At 36.2% G+C, this 22150-nt stretch overlaps 1 protein-coding gene across 2 annotated transcripts in view; it reads left to right on the forward strand.

The window, feature by feature from the left end:
* The window catches only part of ANO3 (anoctamin 3), an 86719-nt gene that overhangs the window by 38108 nt on the left and 26461 nt on the right, over positions 1 to 22150 (forward strand). For both annotated transcript variants that reach the window (XM_058025538.1, XM_058025537.1), the window contains exons 5-12: positions 127 to 279; positions 1967 to 2067; positions 5699 to 5743; positions 10889 to 11020; positions 12309 to 12415; positions 13823 to 13878; positions 17318 to 17439; positions 18587 to 18721. In XM_058025538.1, the coding sequence (XP_057881521.1) occupies positions 127 to 279; positions 1967 to 2067; positions 5699 to 5743; positions 10889 to 11020; positions 12309 to 12415; positions 13823 to 13878; positions 17318 to 17439; positions 18587 to 18721 (851 nt within the window). The remainder of the gene's footprint in view (positions 1 to 126; positions 280 to 1966; positions 2068 to 5698; positions 5744 to 10888; positions 11021 to 12308; positions 12416 to 13822; positions 13879 to 17317; positions 17440 to 18586; positions 18722 to 22150) is intronic.

Here is a 22150-nt window from a genome sequence, read left to right on the forward strand (position 1 = left end):
TCATCATCCTTTAGATATGTGGCTGTTTCCATGGTTTAGGAAGTGCTATGTTATATACAATTCACAATGGAGCTCTTCATCTTTATAGATGCCATATTTAGAGTATGTTTCTTTTATGTTTGCTAGAGTGATGCCATGGCATCATCAGGACTCTTCTTCAAAGATGGCAAAAAGCGCATTGATTACATCTTGGTCTACAAGAAATCAAGCCCACAGGTAGAGAAAAGAAGCACATTTGAGAAGAATTTGAGAGCAGAAGGGCTTATGTTAGAACGGGAGGTGAGTCCTGTAGCTTATGTGGCATAAAAAAAGCCCTTTATTATACCATCCTACTTTACTGAACTGATAAAAGATTCCAGACAAAATTACAAGCCTTTCCAGGCAGTTCTCATCATCTGCTTAACTGTATTAAACTAATAAGAATAGTTTGATAGTGTGTATTTTAAAATGATTTGGAGATACATGCTTGTACACAGAAGTGTCATGCAGTACAGGGGGAAAAGTTCCAGCTTCTCATGCTTGCAGAACAGAAGCAGCTTCAGTAACCCATGTTGTTGCTTTAATACATATCCTCTATGTCTTTCAGCAGAATGCCTGATGTTAAATGTCTCACTGTTTCTCAAGGGGTTAAGGTTGTCACTATTCTGGTTAATCTGTGGCTAGTAATAGTAGTATTAATAAAAAATGAAAGAAAATGGAGCCAGGGAAACATTGCCTTGCATTTTTGCTGTCTCATGAATGACCTGCAGAACAGGTATATATTTACTCTATTCTGATGTAAGCTCCTATTGTTCATGTGTCTTTTGTCTTGATTTTTCATCTCAGTAGAATTGTAATATGTGTTCTGGGTTTAAGCAGTGAGCTTGCAAGATATAGCTCACAATATAGCATGTTAAATATTCATAAATAGCTAGCCTGACTAAAATTTGGTTTTAAGACTTTTAAGAATTTTTACAGTATGGTAATAAAAATAGCTGATTTTGTTCCAGTTTTAATATATAGAGCTTTTGTCAGTTCAGAATTTCTGACATTCGGAAACAAATGGTTTTATAAGTTCTGAATTATTTTGTTTTCCGCAAGCATTGTATTTTATCCACAACTTTCAAGAAAGTAAAATATTTGAGGTAGTACTATGGAACTGTGATATGATTTATGGAACGGGTAGGTAAAATTGGCAACATTTTAAGTTTAACTGCATTTTCTTTTACCTTTACTTACCAAACCTTACAAAGTCAGGCTTTTGGAGGCTTTAATCGGACACAACTCAACTATAAAAATATCTAGTTATAGAATTACTAGAAACCAAGAATTATAGAAACCAAGCAAATACATCTGGGAAGAGTGTGGGGAACTGAAGTGTTCACAAGAGAAGGTGAATATAGAAATCTATAAGGCTGAAACTAATTTTTTACGTATAAATAAATTAATGATGAAAAACATTTGTGTAGAGTACACATTGTAAATTAAATATCCCAGTTCATACACATTTAAAAATTGCCAGCAGATAACTCAATTGCTCAACCATTCCCTTGAGTTACCATTTTCGCAACCTGGAGCCTTCTCTCATCTGTTCTCATGCCTCTAGCACTGACCACACTTTTTCTTTAATGGGAGACACAGAATGGTCTTCGATCTAGTTATCTAAGGTGATTTTTTTGAGATTTAAAATTAATTCCATGTTAAATTGATTCCATGTAAAAAGGTGCTGCATAAAGTCTTTACTTAAGTTCATGACCACAGATCTTTCCCTACAGATGCCTTTTGTCCCACTTGTCTACACATACTACAGAGCCTGTAAGCGAGAAAGGTTACCGATTTTCCTTTGTCTAGAAGAGCATTTATTTTCAGAGTTGCATGCCCAATTCAGGCCTAAAATCAGAATTTGACCCGGTAGAATGCTTCTGGAAGGGTGATTGCTGTAGGTTTAAATTATTAATACGTATTTGCATGTTACTGCTCTTTGCAGCCAGCTGTTACCAACAGTGATATCATGTTTGTTAAAATTCACTGTCCATGGGAGACATTGTGCAAGTATGCAGAAAGAATGAACATCAGGATGCCTTTCAGGTATTGTGGAAAATATTTTAAGAAATCTATGATTTAGTGCTTAATATTGAAAGTTCGTCACTTACTCAAGTCTAAAAGTGCAGTCTTTACTGCTCTGTAGCCAGGAGTGCTCATATTTATTTTAGTGATGGGATAGGGAGAGAGGAGAAACAAATAAGAAGTTCTGTTCTTTCCTCATTTTTACACAATACTATGTGTTACTTGTTTTCAAACTTGCCTTTTACATCAGATTGAGCATATATCTTTTAGACAACAGTAGTTCACACATTGTTTTGGATGTTCTTGGCAGAGTTTCAGATATTCTCCATCTGAGCTTGAGTGTCCTCCATGATTTTAGGGTTTTTCTGGAGTCTTATTGAAAGGCAGGTGAAATGACAGAAAGTGTCTTCCATGTCTCCACTATAACACATATTGTCACAATTTGAGTAAACTGAGGTCCAGTAACTTTCTTTAGGCAGAATAATGGCCTGAACTGACTTCCTTGTCTGAATGTAAAACAAGTTCTATCGTATTAACAAATTAATATTTGCTATTAATTTGTGGGACAGGTTAATATTTTCTGCAACAATACTTAAGTCTTTAAAGGAGAAAATGTGCCTTTTCAAATTGATTAATAATGCTCTTGGAGAAGAGCATATTGTGTGCATGAGTTCAAGTGGTAACCAGGTGCCGAAGTTGTGTGAGCCATGGAAAACGCCCTTGCCAAATGCTCAGTCTTTTATACTATGGCACTGTGGTCTCCTGCATTGGTCCTAAGACAGAAACAGTGATTGTGAATCATCGTTGCTCAAATCTTGCTCCACATACCCAGTTCTGTAGTGAATTTTCACATCATCCCATTAAGCCTTCAAAGGCCTTTCCATAAAAAATGTTTTAGTAATAGTCATCTTCCATATGTTTAAAAATATTATTATAGTGCTATTTGAGTTTATCTAGTTCAAAAAATACTTGCCAGTATATTAAGTATAGAAGTGTTTATATATGGGCATACAGACATAAATAATCAAAATTGCAATTAAAAATTATTTCTTCCTCCTTTTGATACATTACTTCACAAAATTGTGTTTTAGCAATGGGTTTGAATTCTTCATAATTTTAGTTACTTCATAGATCTATAGTGCTCTCAGGACATAAAAGGCTGGCTTTTGCAATCCTGATTTATTTGGAAGACATTCTAAATCATGTTTGTTTGTTATATTATTAATGCCGTATAAATATATTCTCTTAGTGTTTCCCCCAAAGGGTCTCTGTTGCTTTGGCTTCTTTTTATCCAATTAATTTCAGTAAACCAAAAGTAGATGAAATACTAAATTTTCCAATTTCACCTTTTTGGTAGTTTTGCTGTACAATGAAATACATACATTTGGGAAGATATTTTTCCACCTCTACCTCCATAATAGAACTGTGAGAAATAGTAAATTGGTCAACATTTTTGTTATCTTTAAAAAGATTTTAATAGGTATTTAAATGAAATTGCAGTCTAGAGCTTGTGTGACTATTTTAGTATATTTCTTGAATTTCTTTACCTTTTCAAACAGAAAACTCGACACAATTCTGTTGCAAACACAAGCTGGATGTAGCAGAATAGAGGAATGGTCTGCCCTGCTTTGCCAGCAGCCTTTCCAAAGTGTCCCCTACAGGAGATGAGCATTTTTTCATGATACCTTCCTTCTCTGTAGAAGGCTGTGCTTTAGAAACTTGCTGAGACACAGTTCTTCATCTTTGTTCATATCTGCCCAGATGGCTTTTTCATGGATGCAGAAATATAAACCTGCACTCCTGTAACAACATCCTGTGACCGCACATTTTATAATTTAATTACATATTCTGTTAAGAACAATTGTGTTTGAGGTGTTGAACTTGCTTTTTTAAATGAAATGATTCCTACCTGGATGGTGTGTATTGTTTTTCTGAGGTAACCATTCAATGGACAAAGGAACCTCAAATGCTGCAATTCTCCCACAATTAGTGATTACTCAGTGAACTAGAGCATCTTCCTCCCAAAAAGTTTTAGGTCATCCTTAGATAGATTTAAGTAAGCCTAAGGGGAAAAGAGAGTTGGACTTGATGATCTTTATGCATCCCTTCTTACTTGAGATATTCTGTAATTCTAAAAAGCAAATTATTTCTCATTTATCTGTTTCATCAGTGTTTTCTGACTGGTTCTAGTACAAAGTTAAAGATGACAGATAACCTTCCCTGCAATACTTTAATGCAGTATACCTGTTTGTTCTTGCACAGTCTTGCAAAATTTTGACTTTTAGTTATGGTCACTAAAATATGCCATATGTCAATATCATATATGAATATTGAACACATGAAGAATTCAATTCAAACTTTTTAGTTTCATTTTGCTCAATCCAGGATCAACAGAATTATTATCACACAGGTTACTTCTCTCTGTTTCTGAAAAGTAAAAATACATTTGAGATTCACCTACACCCCAGAACTGTTTTAGCATGGTATTATACCAAAATGTGTTGACAGATATATAATATGTATCATATATGTAATATAGATGGAATCTCATTGTGTCAATTGCAGAATGAAATTTTTCTGAAATTTCAATAGACAGTGTGTAGTGATCATTACTGTCTTGTATATATGGCTGACTTTGTCATGCTGCTTTATTTGGAAGCATATGTACATGGTTTCAAACAGGGTTTGTGTAAGCATCAAAGCTAGGTCATGACTGAGTTATGATTTTTTAACTGTCATGGGTATTTTTAAGCATATGGTCTGTCAGTAGAAATAAAACTATATCTGTTTCTAGAATTGAGGCAAAGCTTTAATTTTGTCTACAAGTGTCTTGCAACTCATAATTATTATTGTTTGTAGTTAATAAGTTATTTGTAACAGCTGAACTCCATCTGGGCAAAACAGCTAAGGATAATTAAGGGTTTTGTTAAAAAAAAGTCTGAAAACCCTTTAATACCTTTCATTGCTTCATTTACAATGCTGCCTAGCAGTACCAAGTGTCAGGCTGCCAACAGTCTGCAGATTGGTAGATACATAATTTTCAGTGACCACATATTTTCCAGGCAAGGAGCCTTTCACCCTCCTTTTAAGGTATTAATTTCAATGGATCTTCAATGTAAGTAATGTAATTTTATGAATCTCATGTGCTGCCCAGGTGTGCAGTTGCAGATCTTCCTAACTCCTGAGGAATCTGCAATATCAAGGCTCTTTTTGTGGTTGAAATGTGACATGAAATTAAAGGAGGAGGCCAAACAAAAAGCCTGAAGCTAGGTGTGGGAAATATAAACCATGTAGCAAATATGTCTCCATTTGGTTTCAAAATAACTGTTCTGAGAAGACTCTACTGGGAATTTCTGGTCTTGTTTCTCTAATTGGCGAAGGGTGGGGAGAAAAGAACTATTAAGTGGCTTATTGATCAGTTATCGTTTTTGTCAGTAGCTACAAATCTGTTATTTTGGAACAAACTTGAAAAATGTGAAACTATGTTATTGTAATGACTTATTCTATTTCACTTGCCTTTTTAAAGTTTTTTCATGTTTTTGTCTATGAAAATGCATGTTTTAAAATGTATAGCATTCTTTTGTAACATGTATGTCCCTTTCAACTATGTCCTACTTGATTAATCTCAGCTGATTTTTTGCTGTTCTTTCAGGAAAAAATGTTATTACACTGACTGGAGGAGCAAAACCATGGGCAGGTTGGTGGGTGATGTGTAGCTTCTAATTTTGTCAGATAGTGACCCTGCTAAAGAAAACCCATTCGCAGTTGTAAATTTATCCGTGACACTTGGAAAATTAGATTATTTTTCTGAAAACTCAAAATATGTCAGCTCAAAGTGCTAAAATATTCATCTGCAACAAGGTGCAGTTCTTTAAAGCTTTGCCAGTTGTCATTTTAGAAATGTAAAAATGTTTATGCTAGGGAAACAAACAAAAAAGAGACCTTATCTTTGCAGTAAGGATTTAATACTGCATCTACCTCTGCCCTTATATCTGCTGACACCAAGGCATACCTCTTTAGCATGAAGGATGCTTTTGAGTGTGTGCCTCAGATTCTAGCAGTCAGCTACGTCCTTAGATATGCAAACATACTTTTTCTCCTGTCGTCGTGATCAGGAACAAATTAATGCCGCATGGTGAAGGCTGCTTTGAATTTTTGTTTGCTAGCTGAGAGAGTAACTTGCAAAACTCACTTTTAGCTAGCTGGTGCTACTTGTGGTGTTTTTGTCAGCCAGAAGAAGGGTACAAGAGCCTGTAGGGGCAGGGGAAAGGAGCCTGGGAGTGCTAGGAAATGAGAATGGGGGTCACTGAGCTGTAGTTACTCCCTATCCCTTTAGTCAGACATAATTATGTCTTGTGAATCCTAATCCCCAGCAGAAAAGATACCTGACAGTATTTCACATGAGGGAATTCTCCTGAAAGAGTTCCCCATCATAGGTTTTCTTGGGATGGATCTTGAGATCACTTTAGGTTCTCCTATTGTCACTTTAGATGGTAAAGAGCTCTCATTTCTCTGGAGCAATTTAGGGAGTCTCATGATAACAATTTCCAAGACGATCAGCTAACAACAGCAGAATGTTGAATGGTAAAGTGAGAAAACTTTAAACATATGAGCTGATAACATATGTTGAAGTAAACCAATTTATAACATAGATTTACAACTGTGTTTTGTCCTCTTCCCAGTTCGCATGTTTGCTCCATTTTAGCATGCATTATGAAAAGTCTAAGTGAAATGCTTGCAATAAAAGGCAGAATCAACAAGCTTTACTTCAAAATTGTCTTGTTTTGTCTATAATCCATCTGGTGGGTCCTGGATATTACATAAATTTTGTTTTCCTTATTTAGAAGGACAAATATCTGAAAGATGCAACTGAAATTGCACAGTACCTGTGAATTGAGTAATGAGTAATTTCCATGCCAGATTGATTTTGTATTGAGATAAACGCTTTTACTTGTGATTTACTTTGTGAGAATTTGGGTATAAATATTTTTATGTGTATATTTTCTGGCACCTTATAAAATTCAGTGCACATAGGAATTGTGTGAAACAAAAGAAATATAGAAAGAAGCTATATTTAAAGTTGAAAGCTGACTCTAAAATTGCTGACATACACATCACATGCATACTTCTACAACTGTCATTGTTACCTTGCATCTTGCAACTTTTCAAATTTTACTGCTTCCCTGTAGTTTATTTAATCTCTTGTTAAAATTTCTATGTTAAATAGAGTTTATATGAGCTAAATGAAGTATATTAAAATTCTTGTATACCAAAATATTAAGCTTATAAAGTTTCTATGATTTAAGACTACAAAGTATTCTAGTATAATTCTAGTATATTAGACCTGCTGTAGCCTGTACACTTCTTTAACTTTATTGACACGGTTATATGATAGGTAGATATGTATCTATAAATGTTCTTTAAAAGATCTGCAAAAGATTATTAGGTGCATTAATGAAAGGACAAGAAAAATGTAATACTTAATTTCTTTTATGTGGTATCTATGTGGTCTGTTTATTTACACACCTTTAAAAAGCCCTTAACATTGTATTTAATTCTAAGAAGCTTGTTTTCTGTCCATTGAATCACACTATAGAAATAAATCTGTCATATTCATTATGAACAATATTTGGAAAGCCTTGCTCTTCTCAAAAGAAAGAAATATACCTATAAATAGGGTTGGTATCAAAAATTGTCTGAGCTCTCAGATTGAAGACTGAATAATCTAGTAAGACTGTCTTGTAATTGCCACATTGGACCTGCTGATTTCATGCTGGTAAAGGATGGCATTAAGGAAAAGAAAATGAAAATGTAGTTGTCTTTTATGCAGCTGCACTCTACCCACTGAAATGTTAAAATCACTTATTACTTCTAAAAATAGAGAACCAAAAATGACTTTGTTCAGAGCCTGACCTGCAGTTAGTTTGCTTTGCAAAAGGACTTAAAATCTTTGGGGTTTCAGTCTGCACACTGAAGTGAAATTGTTGATATCATTCCAGTAAACAAAGGTATGATAATTTTCTTTTTTTAGTGATGATTGTGTCTGTATGTTGAATCTGTCAACACTGACGTGTTTCCTATTACATGGAAACGCACTGAGCCCAGGTAACTTGGTGGGACGTAGCTGGCACTTGTGGCCAGTCTCAAGAGACACAAACATCAAGCAAACTGCTCGGTGATTGTTGCTGTCAAAGCTGCCTAACATGATTGGTGAAGCTGCTTAATTCTGGTATCTCATTCCATGAGTTTGATCAGATAATGCTAAAATCATCCATATACTGTGTTCCTTTGCATTGTAGTCTGTTGAGTAAACATAATCTGCAAGGATTTTTGGGTGAGCTTTTCTGCAAAAAAAGACTAACCAACCAAATAAATCAGATGCGTAAAACTGAGAATGGGAGTTGAGAAAAGCTGAAATTACAAGTGTCTTCATAAAATATTAAATTGTATAGCTAAGAATGAAATGCACATGCATTTCAAGAGTGCTGTTCCTTGGTTTGAGGTGTTCCTGTAGCACCAGCTGGAGTGGTTTCGGTAAAAGCATACATGAAGCAGTATCCCATAACATTGCAGCACCATTCCACTGGGACATTTTTTATCTCCTTGCCTGAGCTACTGACTTCCCCAGAGCAGTTCTCTCTGCTTTTACTGTAGCTAAATAGGCTACATTGAACAGATTAAGTCAGGAATCTGTTTAAAGTGCTGCTTTAAACCTAGAAAGCCACTCTGAGTAAAAGTGCTAATACTTAGTCCTATGATTTAGGCAAAAATTTTGTGTTTAAAGGCAAGCTCCATGAAAACTCAGTTTCTTCTTCAACAGTAAAATGACCTAAAAATGGCTCTCTTGTATCATCTTTATACATTTCTCAGTTGCAATATTCTATGCTATCTACCTATGCTATCTAATACTAAAGGCATTACAATTTTCTCAAAAGAGAAACTGCAACTGTAATGGGGACACTAGCAATAATTTATTCCAATGCTGCTTTTCATGTTAAAAGAAGCAGTCATGAATTTTAAACAAGAGCTGTCTTTTTTAACATAATATTTATCAACTTTTTTTTAGATTTTTGTATGTGAGAAGTGATCAAGATTTCTCCCATAACCAATTTTAAAGCACTTTCATAATGAAAAAATCTGAAACTAGATGCATTGTTTTTCTTTTCTTCCTGATGCATCTGCGTATTTTCCTTATTAAAAAAAAATTCTGGATTTCGACTAAGAAGTCAGCAAGTGTACAACAGAAAAAAGGGTTCAAGAGAATAAAGGGGAAACTGTGTTTATATAAACTGTACTAAGAGAGCTTCTGCTGGAACTAATAAAGATAATCAACTCACTAAGGTATTATTAAGGAGACACTTAAGGAATCCACCAGCCTCTGTACTGTGTTCTGTGTTCCAATATCATGAACATATTATGTTCTTTGGCTTACAGTGGTTGGTGTTGAACACAAGTGGTGTCCCTCAAGTGCAGTATCAGCTACAACACAGTGTGCACCAATATCTTGCAATATATAGCAAGAAGAAAATTTTGAGAATTTTAAATGTAACTGTAAAATCCTTCTCTTACATTTGGCTGAAATTTCTATCTGATACTGTGTGAAATAGGGGTTTTCTGTTTTTGTTGATAATAAGAAGTACATTTTCATAAGGGTTACTTTGTTGCATGAGAACAATTTACCACATCATCACTTATTAGTCTATACTAGGAGTCTATGCTGCTTCTTAGCACAGGCAATGAAGTATTCACCTCAAAGAAAAGAATTTGTTGCTTAGCTTTACACTTCTTGTGGATGTAAAATATATATGCTTTATATATCATGCATACATATTCATTGAGTAGAACCTGAATTCCACCGAAAAGAATACTATTTGGGGAATGTTTTTCCTCAAATTTAGGCTTTTTCTGAATCTCTGATGTGCTTATTGTGTCATGATATAGCACATTTATTTTGAGATCTATTCCTTAAATAACCATGTTGCATTGCAATTGAATATGAAAAGATATAGGTCAGCAAGGAGGGCAAAATTGAATTTGCTCACTTAAAAAATTAACTGCACTTGACTGGATTTACACATGTATGAATGATGTCCTGAGACATCATTTGGGCAATGTGCCGTTAGAGAGAAAAACCATTTATGTTGCCAGTATGTAATTTAATTGAAGATACAGCATTGATGTTCTGTTTGTATTTTGTAGTATCCATTTTTAAGAATCTGGAGGAAGCCATATTTAGGAGTTTTCTTGTCTAAATACTGCATAACCATTTTAGTGTAACATGACCTTTATTTTATATGATATTTAGGTATACTGTTGTATATTTCATAAGGCAATATCAGCTCTTGGATTTTTAAGAAAATTTTGCAGGGGAAAACTTTATTGCAATCAGAAAACCATAATCGGATCCTTAGCACTTTCAAATATACTTAAAAAATTTATTAGTTTTAGTGTCCACGTTGCCAGGCAAGAGAGTGGGGAGGAGTTTCACTTGCTTTGTTCAGTGCAGCTGGGTATGTTCTTGGCTAAAGCATAAGCACCTACAGTTCTGCCAGATGAACTGCTTTGGAAAATTAATTTCTGCAGACTCAATACCACAGTCCCATTTTGAGCCATAAGCTCACTAATTTTAGGATGAGTTTTACTCAAGTAAAGTGTTCAAGATGGATTGCAAACGAATATTGTTCATTTTGCTTTTCGACTATTTCTTTTCTTTTGTTTACTTAATGTGGAAGTTTCCTGCTTTCATTTAATTTCATTTCTAGTATGATGTCAATAAATATGCAGTGCCGGTGATAGAAATGACGAGGAAATGAGAGCGTGTGAATCTGACTTCTTGTCTCAGTTTGCAGAGGAACATTAGAGAGCTGAAAAGCTGGTTGCCCAGAAATCCCATGAAGCTGGATAAGGAGGCCCTGCCTGATCTGGAGGAGACAGATTGCTACACAGCCCCCTTCAGCCGCGCGCGCATCCACCAGTGAGTGCTGGGGTGGGCAGGCAGCGCCACGCACCACAAGGGTTTCTGTTCCTCACTTCTGAGCAAGGGCCAGAAAGGGAGCTGCTGACAGATGGTCACTGGCAGTACCAAGTATCATATTTGATTTTATTCTCTGCAAGTGAAAATCTGCTCTTTGTTAGTTGCTATTTGATGGTCACTCAGTAACATAATCTGAAATTTGATGGAAAGATGAATGTTTCCATTTTAGTTTAGAAGATGTTTGGGTTTTTGTTCCCTTACATTACAAAATGCAAATACTTGCTCAAGTTTTCTGTGCTTATTATTTACTTTATGTAGGCAAAAACCAGTTGAGATTTGGAACACCAGAAGCAAGCTAAGACCAGTGATAATTTTCTTTTTCTTTCTTACCAGATCTGCATTTAAAAAGATCTATTGCCTCTGAAAATACAAATATATGTACAACGAAACTATATGTGTTCAAATCAGCATGTTGATAATGCTATATTTAAAATGTGACATAAATTTTTTTCAGTACCTAAAAAGTTAGGTTTTAAAATTCTGTTTCTTAATTTTAAAGTTATTTTGTGATAACTGTTTTAGAAGATAAAAGTTAATTTAAAATAGAAGTATGAATTAGGATAAACAGGATTTTTCCACTCAGTAAAGAACCTAAATGTAGTGAACTGACTTTACCCCAGAAAAACAGAGTAATTTCATTATAGACTCAATTTTTTTTTCCCCAGTAATTTACCATACTGCACTGGATCAATCCCCTGGTTCTGGTGTTTTTTTCTCAATCAGCTCAGCTGATGTAATGAATTGTAGTAGCAACTTTTGGCACAGCTGAGCAGGAAGAAGCCCCTGCATATCAGATTTCCCGCATCCAGAATAGAGCCATCTGGCCAAGGCTGCTTTACTTGGCTCCATCCTGGGATCCTCTAAGGGAAAATGGTTGTGGAGTTGCTTCGCAAGTCTCCAGTGTGTGGATTTGGTTTTTATTTAATAATAATTTTGGTGGTTCCAGTGCACAGACAACTGTCAACTCATAAGTAATTTGAATTTAAGGCTACCACTGTTACTGAAGATCTTTATTTAACAGAAATTAACTAGATAGTAGGATATTTTTGGTTTAATTTGTGATAAGGATAACTTCATTGGACCTGCTGTAACAGTGTATAACCTTATGTTTAAGGAATGTGAACCTCCACTAAATCATTGTAAAAAAAAACAAACAAAAACACTTGAACAGCTATGTTTCAACGTGTGTGCATTGTTATGAATATTAAGACATTCATTATTTTAATAGTTTTACGATAAACAACAAAGACAGCTTCTTCAGCAATTCCACAAGAAGTAGAATTGTGCATCATGTGCTACAGAGAACTAAGTATGAAGATGGAAAATCCAAAATGGGTGAGTATGCTACATTTTTTACCTAACCCAAAGCTATAAAATTGTTCATCTTTAATTGTCTGGAAAAATACCATTTGAATAAACTCAGTTAATTTTTTTCCTATTCTTGAAATCTTTCACACAGTAACAGAATTGAAACATTGTCCCATCATTTTCTACCTAAATATTTCAGTGAAAATTTGCAATATTTTTCACTTAATTACTCATTCATTAAAATAAAATGGAGAGATTATTGTAATTTTACATTATTGAGAGCCACAGTAAGGGTTACATCTACCTCAGAAAGCTGAAAATGTTTTCAAGGACTGATCCTAGTACTTCAGCTATTGTCCATCAGTTTCAGTCCAGTAGAATCAATGTGTGCCACACTTGATTTATTTGAGATGTCTGTGTAGCTCAGAGACAGCTAATCTAAGACTGAATTTGCTTTATATCAACACTCATAATACAGAAGTCAAACTACCCATTTAGAAGGTCAAACTACCAATTTTCATTTTCAATGACCAGGGAATGTATGCATGATTTTCTATATTTTCTGCAGGAATTCAATTAAAGATTTAATATGCAGAGGCTTGGGTGATTCCAGTTACAGAAAACTGTTTCTTGAGTTTCTGAACAAAAGTGGTAGTAAGAAAAACAGGTAGAATAAATGTTCATACCTAGCACCTTTGAAGTTGATGATGGGAAATTTCATTATAAGATTAGTTTAGTATAATTTGTATATTTTAAGAGACCAATCTGTGTTCCACCATATGTACCTGTTTCTTGAGGAAACTTTTGTCTACAGATTTGCTCTTAAAGGCTATTGAAACTTCTTGTTGTACCTATCAATGGTTATTTATTTTTTTCAAGTTTTGTAATGTGCTGTGCTAGTACAACAAATCTGGGCTTAGAAAGACTCTAGGAACTGATCCAAAATGCAGTAGTCAGTCTGGTACAGAGCACTGCTCTGATATGGAATTTTCAGCTGGCTTATATTTAAAAATACCAGGGTTTAGCTGGTAGCTAAATAGATACCTAATAGTTTTTAACCCTGCAGGAGTTTCACTGCCTCAAGGATTGTCTATCCATACCACTCTATCAGATCATCTGGTCACCCATAAAATCTGTATTATATGCCCTGAGGAATACAGTGTGAATGTAACTATTTTCTCACAATCAATTTGGTACGAGCACTCAGCCCTGAGGGAAAGTTTTCAGGCTTTGGTGCTTTGGCAAGTTGCTCTTTAGTTTGACAGAGCCAGAAATCTGAAAGCACCACTGCTGAAGTTGTTGGTGGGGTTATTGATTGTCATCTTCAGCAGCATTCTTATCATTTAACACTAAGTTACATTCTCCAAATGTGACTTGAAAAATGTGTATGAAAAATTTATATCAGAGCTAAAGCTTTTTTGGTTTTTTTTTTAGGTATTAATAGGTTACTAAATAATGGCACATATGAAGCAGCATTTCCACCACATGAGGTAACCTGGTTAATTTGATTTTTAGTTTCATATTTAGATTAAAGCTTCCACTAGTGGTTTGGGATCTTACTTTAATTCTGTCCTGCAAACTTTTCATTTCATATTGTAATTTTTCGATGCTTCTTTAATTTATAGCTTTTACTTTGATATTGGCTTTTAAAATTTTCCAAATTTGGGATAATTTGTATATTATAATAACATCCTGGAACATTTTATGGTTTGACTAGGATATTATAACTATTTTCTGGTTTTTATGAACTCTACATTTCCTGTTGAGTTCTTAAGGAGAGTATCAGTTGTTCCAAATTGTTCCAATTAGTTGTATTAAATTATTTTTACTTGCCACCTACCAAAGGATTTGTTTTTCTAATAGCTTGTCCACTTGATCACAGTTAGGGAGACTGCGTAATTATTTCCTGTTTACTATTTTCAGAATACTTCTGGGTAATTTCTAATACACACTGAGACTGTTCTTTAGACATGGTTCTCAAAAAGACTATTCAGGCTGTTGAAGGAGCTGGATTTAGTTTTTATTGTTTTACTCATGTTTCCCTGTGAAGTGTCTGCAGATGTTCACTGGGGAAGTCTTCATAGTAAGAAAAAAACAGAGGAGTTGTGGAATTCTCAGGATCTTTCCCCCTCAGGGAAATCCCCAGGGCTCTCCCCTGGAGAGACTTACCATAGAGTCTCTCTACACCTGGGCAGAGGGAAAGGACTTCCCCATGGAGTCTTGCACAACACTGATCCATCCCAGTTCCCATCCCCATTTGTCCCAACTTCCCCTGGTTTCTCCTTTCCCTGTTTCCTCAGTGGCTGGGATACCCCTGTGACCAGCCCCTTCTTCCCTTGGTAGCACCCCCATAGGCCCCCCCATAATAGCCTTGTGCAGAGAACCTGATTGGTCTTTTGTCCCTGGTTCCTCTTTGGTGTGCTAAAATGAACCTTGCTGGAACTGACCCTACAGAAGGCCCTCCTGCCTCTCTTGGCTGGGCCAGCTGTGGTGAGTGTGGCGTGTGGACTTGGCTGCCTTGCCTGAATGCGCCCCAAGCAGCTTTTCCACAGGAGATGCTCACTGGGCAATGACATAGAGGTAGCACCAACCACCATCTAAACCCCACACTGCTACACTTGACAGTGCTTTTTCCTCTAGTTCAAAACTCTACTGAAGACTGGAAACCCAAAAAATGAACTAAAAACCTGTGTTTGACTTAAGAGGGTTTTGAGAAAACTCTCTTATGTTGAAAAGAAGAAGCAAACCAGCAAACCACACATTTCAGTCCTTGAAATGCTCTCAGGTGTCACAGACATATTTTCTGAAAAATCCTTTTGCTAGGATCTTTTCTCCTGAGAAGCTGGGAAGCTTCAGCTTCTCCATGTTTTGCTACTTTGGAATGTGATTTGGAGAATTGTTTACCCAGCATGTGAATTGTTTTTACTTGATGACCAATGGCAACCAGCTTTGTTAAGGCTGTGAGCAATCACAAGATTTTATTATTCATTCCTGCCTTGGTAACCTTCTGAGGTCTCCTCTCTCTTTCTTTAGTATAGTTTTAATATATAATTTTCTTTTAATATCTTTAATAAAATAATAAAGCCTTCTGAAACATGGAGTCAAGATTCTCATCTCTTCCCTTGTTGGGGTTGTCTGCAAATTCCACACTGAGGAACATGGTGGTTGTAGCTCTGAACTCTGGGTGTTTCAGCTGAATATTGCGACTTGGTTTCATATTTCAAAGGCTTTACAAATGGCTGGGAGTATTTTTTAAATTATTAAATACTTTAGCTTTAATAATTAATTACTAGGAAGTCAGAGAAGGAGTATTTTAGATAAATAATGTAACATCATTGTTAATGCTTCAGCTGTGCTTTACTGACTTCAGGGAAAAGCTGGCTCTACTACCATAAAAACCTGTGAAGCTTTCTCTGGCATCAAAGCCATGCTGTCATATCCATTTTACATGTTCCTTTGTTATGGCATAAGCTACTGCTTCCACATCTCAGTTAAAATTAGTGAAATCATAGTTTAAAGCCACTCTTACCTTAATTGCTCCTTGACTGATGCTTACCTTAATTGCTCCTTGACTGATAAATTGGTGGAACACTCAATTTATTTTTTTTCCTTTTCCACATGAACAAATAAGAGTGAAGATTCAATCCCAGTGGGAATGCTGAGTTTAACTCTTTTATGTATAACAGTGCAGAAAGAATCAGGAAAAAAAATGAAAACATGTAATTCTGGGTAATACTTTCCAGTTATTTATCCAGCCTGCTGTGAGAATAAGTTGATGTGCTCTTCCTGGGTGTTCCTAAATTCTGCAAAGGTCGCACTCAGTGTTGGCATCTTTGGTATGCTGCTGTCCTGACACTAAAGAGAAAGGAGTAGACTTGGACCTTTTGCTGTGTTTAGCTTTGGTTGTAACTCATTCTTAAGTCAGAGGGTCAGCAGATTGCAACAAGTTGATGATGTTCTTTGAACTTTGAGGAGTGCTCAAGATTTCAAATACCTGATAAAATCTAAATTGCTTAGTTACCTGCATCTGACAGGGTCAAGAATCTACCTGATCACTAACTGAGTTGGGCGCTGGAGAACTCTGCTCTCCTCACAAGAGAATTACTTGGCTCACTTGCAGTCAACAGTTGATGAAATATTTACTTTTCCACTGCTGAGTGATGGAAGTTCTTTGGGGAAAAAGTTAAAGTAAGGGATATGTCCTGCTTCAGAATTGGATCAAAATTACAAATGCAAGACATTCTGCTCAAGATGATTCTAGCAGATGTGTGTGATACCTTTTGACTGCCAAGCATGAGGCTATTCTTTTAGTCTGTTAGGTGGTCTACAAATGTCAGACACGGCCTGGAAGGACACCTTTTGGATCAGACTGACTCTGTTTTGCTTTTAATGCCTTGAGAGTCCTATGTAACTTCAAAATAATGCCAATTCTGTTTCCTTCATCTTAGAAAGTATGTACCACAGAAAGAATATACTTTTCTATACCTTCAACAGTAGTGAAAGAAAGTGATAAAAAATGTCTGGGAGAAGAAAGCAGACATACTAGAAATGTTAAAAAATTTTATAGAAGAAATAAAAATATACCACAAGCATTTCTTGAAAAATTTAAATAGGTAAAGCATACAAGTAGGATCTATTAGTGAAATAAATACAGAGCTGAGTACTTCTTTAAAGTTGTATTAATATGTTTCAGTCATTAATTATTAGAGAAACTGACCATTTCAGAAGTGTATGTAACCCTGCCTCTTATGTCAGACTTGCCTTACTTAGCTCCTGATGACATGTTCCAGATGTGCCCAGAATAAGAGACCTATTTATTAAATATAAGGAACATTTCTATTAAAATTATAATCAGAAATACCTAAGAAACGTATACATTTTCCATAGTGCCTGGTTATGTACTTACATGTCTTTGTGGATTTTTTGCAGGGAAGCCACAAAAGCAGGCATCCCATCAAAACACACGGAGCACAGAATCACAGACACCTCTTGTATGAGCGCTGGGCACGGTGGGGAATGTGGTACAAATACCAACCTCTTGATTTAATCAGGTATGAGTACTTTGAAGATTTTCTCTGGTACAAAAAGCCTGGCAACAGTGTGCTAACTATATTCATAAATTCCTTGTGCTTTCCTATAACATTTATATATTCCCTATTATTGGGTAAGGCTGGAGTTCTTGAAGTTGCTTATTTTGGATGGTCTTTTGTAGGTTAATTTCAAATGAGTCCTCTTAAAGAACATGTAGTTACAACTGCTCAAGATGTGCAGTGTGAAACTTAAAATACAAACCCATAATGTGGTCTGCTGATCAGAGACACTTGCCCCTTCTGAGAGCACCTTTGAAAGCGGACTCTTATCCACATGGATAGTCAGAGTTACCAGATGCAGAGGACTTAAAATGCAACCGAATTTTAACTTTTCCATGTGGATTTAAATAACTCTTATTTTACGTGTTAGACTTAGTGTCATAGGTTACCAAATGTAAAATAGAGAAATACATATAATTTAAGTTAAATAATGATGATGTTTGGGTTTCACAGTTTCCCCCTCTGGCATTGCATACCAGTAATTAATTTTCCTTGCTGTAAGTTTTTATTCCTGATCTGAGTCATAACTGGTTATTGGTGGAGCTAAGCATGTGCCGTGGGGCAATTTTATGCTGTTTCATCCTTGATTGACTTTCTGATCACTGCTATTTCATCTGTTCTGGCAATTGATACCCAAGTTTTGAAGAATTGAAGTTGTCTTCAGCTTGTGTTTTCAGAGCATTGTTTTCACTAATATAGTTGGAAATATGTGATATTATCTATGTACGATTATCTATCATAAATGATTTTAAATTGAATACTTAAGTCATACTAACTTACCTTACCCCTTTCCAGATTTTTTCTATCTGTGTGCATGCATTTGTCTGTCTATCCTGTGTTTAATAATGTTGCTCCTTGTCCATCTACTTAGTCATTGCAAGCACATCACAATTACAGAGGCACTGCAGTTATCTTGTTCTCATAAATCTGCAGTTAGTGTCACTAAAATATTATGCTAGCCTGAAAAAAAACTGATTGGCAAATTGATAATTTTACCAGAAACTTGTAATGATAGTTCCTTGTTAGAATTATTCTGCTACTGTGACAGTAGAGAGAAGTCATCAGAAAATTTAGTTTTAAACAATATATGTGTTTCCTTTTCATGTAGGCGATACTTTGGTGAAAAAATTGGACTGTATTTTGCCTGGCTGGGATGGTATACTGGAATGCTTATTCCTGCTGCTCTGGTTGGGCTCTTTGTTTTCCTCTATGGATTATTTACAATGGATTCCAGCCAAGTAAGGTAAAATTCTATTTAATAATATGTAACAGCTGATTAAGAACAGTCGGGCACATCTTAGATTGATGTACTTTTAAATGTTTTGCAGATATGGTAATAATGAAAGAATAACCAAAATAGAATACTGGGGCTTTGAGTCAAGTATTTGCACATAGTACATTTGTTTTGCATCAAGTAAAATGTGTACTGCGGGCAGTGGCCATTCTTATCACTGCATTGCAGTGATTCCCACTAAGGAAAAACAGACCAGTCTGTAAGGACCAATGCTCATGTTGCTGATACTGCAGTAGTTGTTGATCTAATTAAGGCTAATGGGTGAAAAACCAGCTATATTCCCTCATTACCTCCATCTTCCTATAACTTCCAGAGTGTAGTACAGTTACTAAACTTCAAATTTGACCTATGTCTTTTTTTCCTTCTTCATTAATAGTGGCAAACTTGGACTCTAACAAAATTCTTATCTGTATCAATGTAACTTGCAGCCAGGAGACTCAGCTTCAGGGAGATTGCAACCACATAAAATGAACCAAGTTTCAAGTTTCTCACTTTTGTGATTTTGCTCTGGGAAGGGTTCTGTGTCAGTTTCGATATTGTGATGAGGGTGCTCAAGTGCTGACTGTACTTCTGGGAACTCTCTGAGGATCCACTGTACTGCAAAGTATTCCATTAGCTGTTATCAGACAGTATCAGTATCTGTTCTCACAATTGCAGGTGTTGCTCCAAGCAGTTTGGGTGCTTAGGCTGTATGTATACTTGGAGTCAGATTTCATAAAAAATACTGTTTGTCTGGCTTTGAGCAAGACCATATTCAAGTTTTATCTGAGGAGTTTTCTTTAACTTCTATTTCACAGTGAGTTATTATATTCTACAGTGCTGTAATGAACACTTTTTTTTAAGCTTGCTTTGTACAGCAAACTCCTTAGAAACTGTACTAATTCAAACCACATCAAATATAGTTAAATGCAATGAACTTAACAGCCAGGAATATATACTATCTTTAAGATACTGTATTATGATTGTTTTTCATCATAAATACCTTCAAAATGCAGTGGTTGTAAAGTCGAGGATCAGCCTATTCTTAGAGCACAGGGACCACAGCTGTTGAACTGTCAGTCTTGTATTTGTCACATGTACAATGACACAGTACCAACAAAGGGGGAACAAGGGGCCATAATCTACTATTATCAAGGTATAGCTCTTTCTTGTGGAAGAGAAAGGTGTGTCATTGGCAACTCCCCGAGAGAAAGAACAAAATTTCTAATAATTTCATTCTTTCAAACTGTAAGCTATTACGTGTTTTTATACCATAGAATCATAGAATATCCTGGATTTGAAGGGATTCACAAGGATCATTGAAGTTCATCTCCTGGGGCTGCATAGGACTGCCCCAGCAATCCCACCATGTGCCTGAGATGATTGTTCACATTCTTTTTTTAACTCTGTCAATCTTGGTACTGTGACCACTTTCCTGGGGAATCTGTTCCAGTTCCCATCTGCCCTGTGATTGAAAAACCTTTTTCTAACATCTAACCTACAGCTCCTTTGACACAGCTTCATGTATTTGCTGTGGTCCTGTCACTGGTCACCAGAAGGAGAGGAAGCTGTTAGATTCCAGCTGTTAGACTGCTGTGATTTCTCCCCTCAGTCTCCTATTTACCAGGCTGAACGAGCCAAGTGATTTCAGCTGCTCCTCATATGGCTTCCCCTCTAGGCCTTTCACCATCTTTGTGGCCCTCTTTTGGAGACTGTCTTAAGAGCTTTCTTTCTTTGTTGTATTGTGGCTCCCAAAACTGCACACCATATTCAAGGTGAGGCTGCGCCAGCACAGAATAGAACAGGCAATCACCTCCTGTGTGTCATATGCTTCTCCCAGGAAGACTTGCAGGTACGACTCATTTTTAACAGAAAAATGCAGCTATCTTCCTTGCTGAAGGTTGCAGGGTGTTGTAAACGAGCACAGAGGTAGGCTGTCTTTTGAGGGTTTCTGTCCTCAGTTTTTTCCTCTGGCTGCTGTTTAGTAGCTGCAGAGAAAACACAGACAAAGAATATTTGAGTGTGTTCCTGTGGTGCTGGTTCTATTGGGTCTCATCCTGAGGCACCTCAGTGTTGTGCTGTGCTACACAAAGTGCCAGTGTGCCCCAGGCCTCTGTGCTCTGTGTGAAAAACAAGAGACTCAAAGTTAGGTAAACCCTCATATAAGCTCTGTATGCCTACAAGAGAAGGTGAATATTAATTTATTTATTATAGCTATCATTAGCCAGTGTTAATTTCACAATGCTGCCAGAGGATGGGTTATGGCAGAAGTCCTAACCAGGTGCTCTGTGGCAGCCCCACATCTATAATCTGGATGTGTTAATTCTGTGGAGAAGGTGCTACCTGCCTTTGGTTGTGTGAATGTGTGCAGTCCTTCTGGTCAGTCATGGCACAGCACTGTCCTGTCAGTGCATTGCTACAACTTTGTTAGTAAGAGCAGCTGTGAAATGTGTGACTCACGTTGATTATGCCTGGCTGATAAAATATATGTAGACTTTTTCTGTATCACCTTGTGCACTTATGCATTTCTAAAGGCCACTGATAACAGATATTGTTGCCATGTCCTTGCCGGATTTTTTTTTACTTAGCCTGGAAGGTGTAAGGATTAGACAGGAACTTTGTACCTAGAGCAGACAGGTGTCATCCATTAGCAGGTAGATGGATTTGCACACCTGTTCTTATTCTTGCTGTAGTCTGGGATTGAGAGATTATTTACCTGGTGTTTCTGCATTCTTCTAAAGAAAATTCTAGATAAGCATCTGTAAGAGTATTAAAATCTATCATTTGATTTTAAGCACTTCAGCTGCTGCCATACACAAATGCAGTGTTCAACAGCAATCTGGCAGAAACAGAACTGGATATGTTATCTTAAAAAAATGTAAACATTTTTTTAAAGTGGAAATTAGAAATTGAAACACAATTTTGGGGCATTATGGCAATGTCAGAACTGGCGTGTTGCCCCAGATTCAATATTTTCTGCTGATCACTGTTTCGTGTGAAACAGGTTTATTATGCCTGTTAAGAGGAATCCATTGCTGTTAGAATGTGTTGATTTAAGTATGATAAATTCCATCACAAAGCCCCACTTTTTATCTGTCTTATGTACTACAAAATTTGAATTTAAGAGATGATCAAATCAGTTTTGCAGAAGGATACTTTCTTCACTGATGTGCCTTCACCCCTCAGGTGCAGGAAGCTGCCATCAGCCCACCTCTAGTGGGGTGGAAACTATAGTTCCTCTAGTGCAGGAAGGAAACTATAATTTTCTTTTTTTTTTCCCAGATATCCAGCACAGTTTCAATAGAGAAGTAATAAGCAAATACAGGAGTATGTACTGCCATAGAACCAAACCATGCCAGCCATAGGTTTTGTGCAGCAGTAATTTGAGGATGATGCAGA

This window comes from Melospiza georgiana, chromosome 6 (genome assembly GCF_028018845.1).
Source record: "Melospiza georgiana isolate bMelGeo1 chromosome 6, bMelGeo1.pri, whole genome shotgun sequence".
In the NCBI taxonomy this organism is placed as follows: Eukaryota; Metazoa; Chordata; class Aves; order Passeriformes; family Passerellidae; genus Melospiza; species Melospiza georgiana.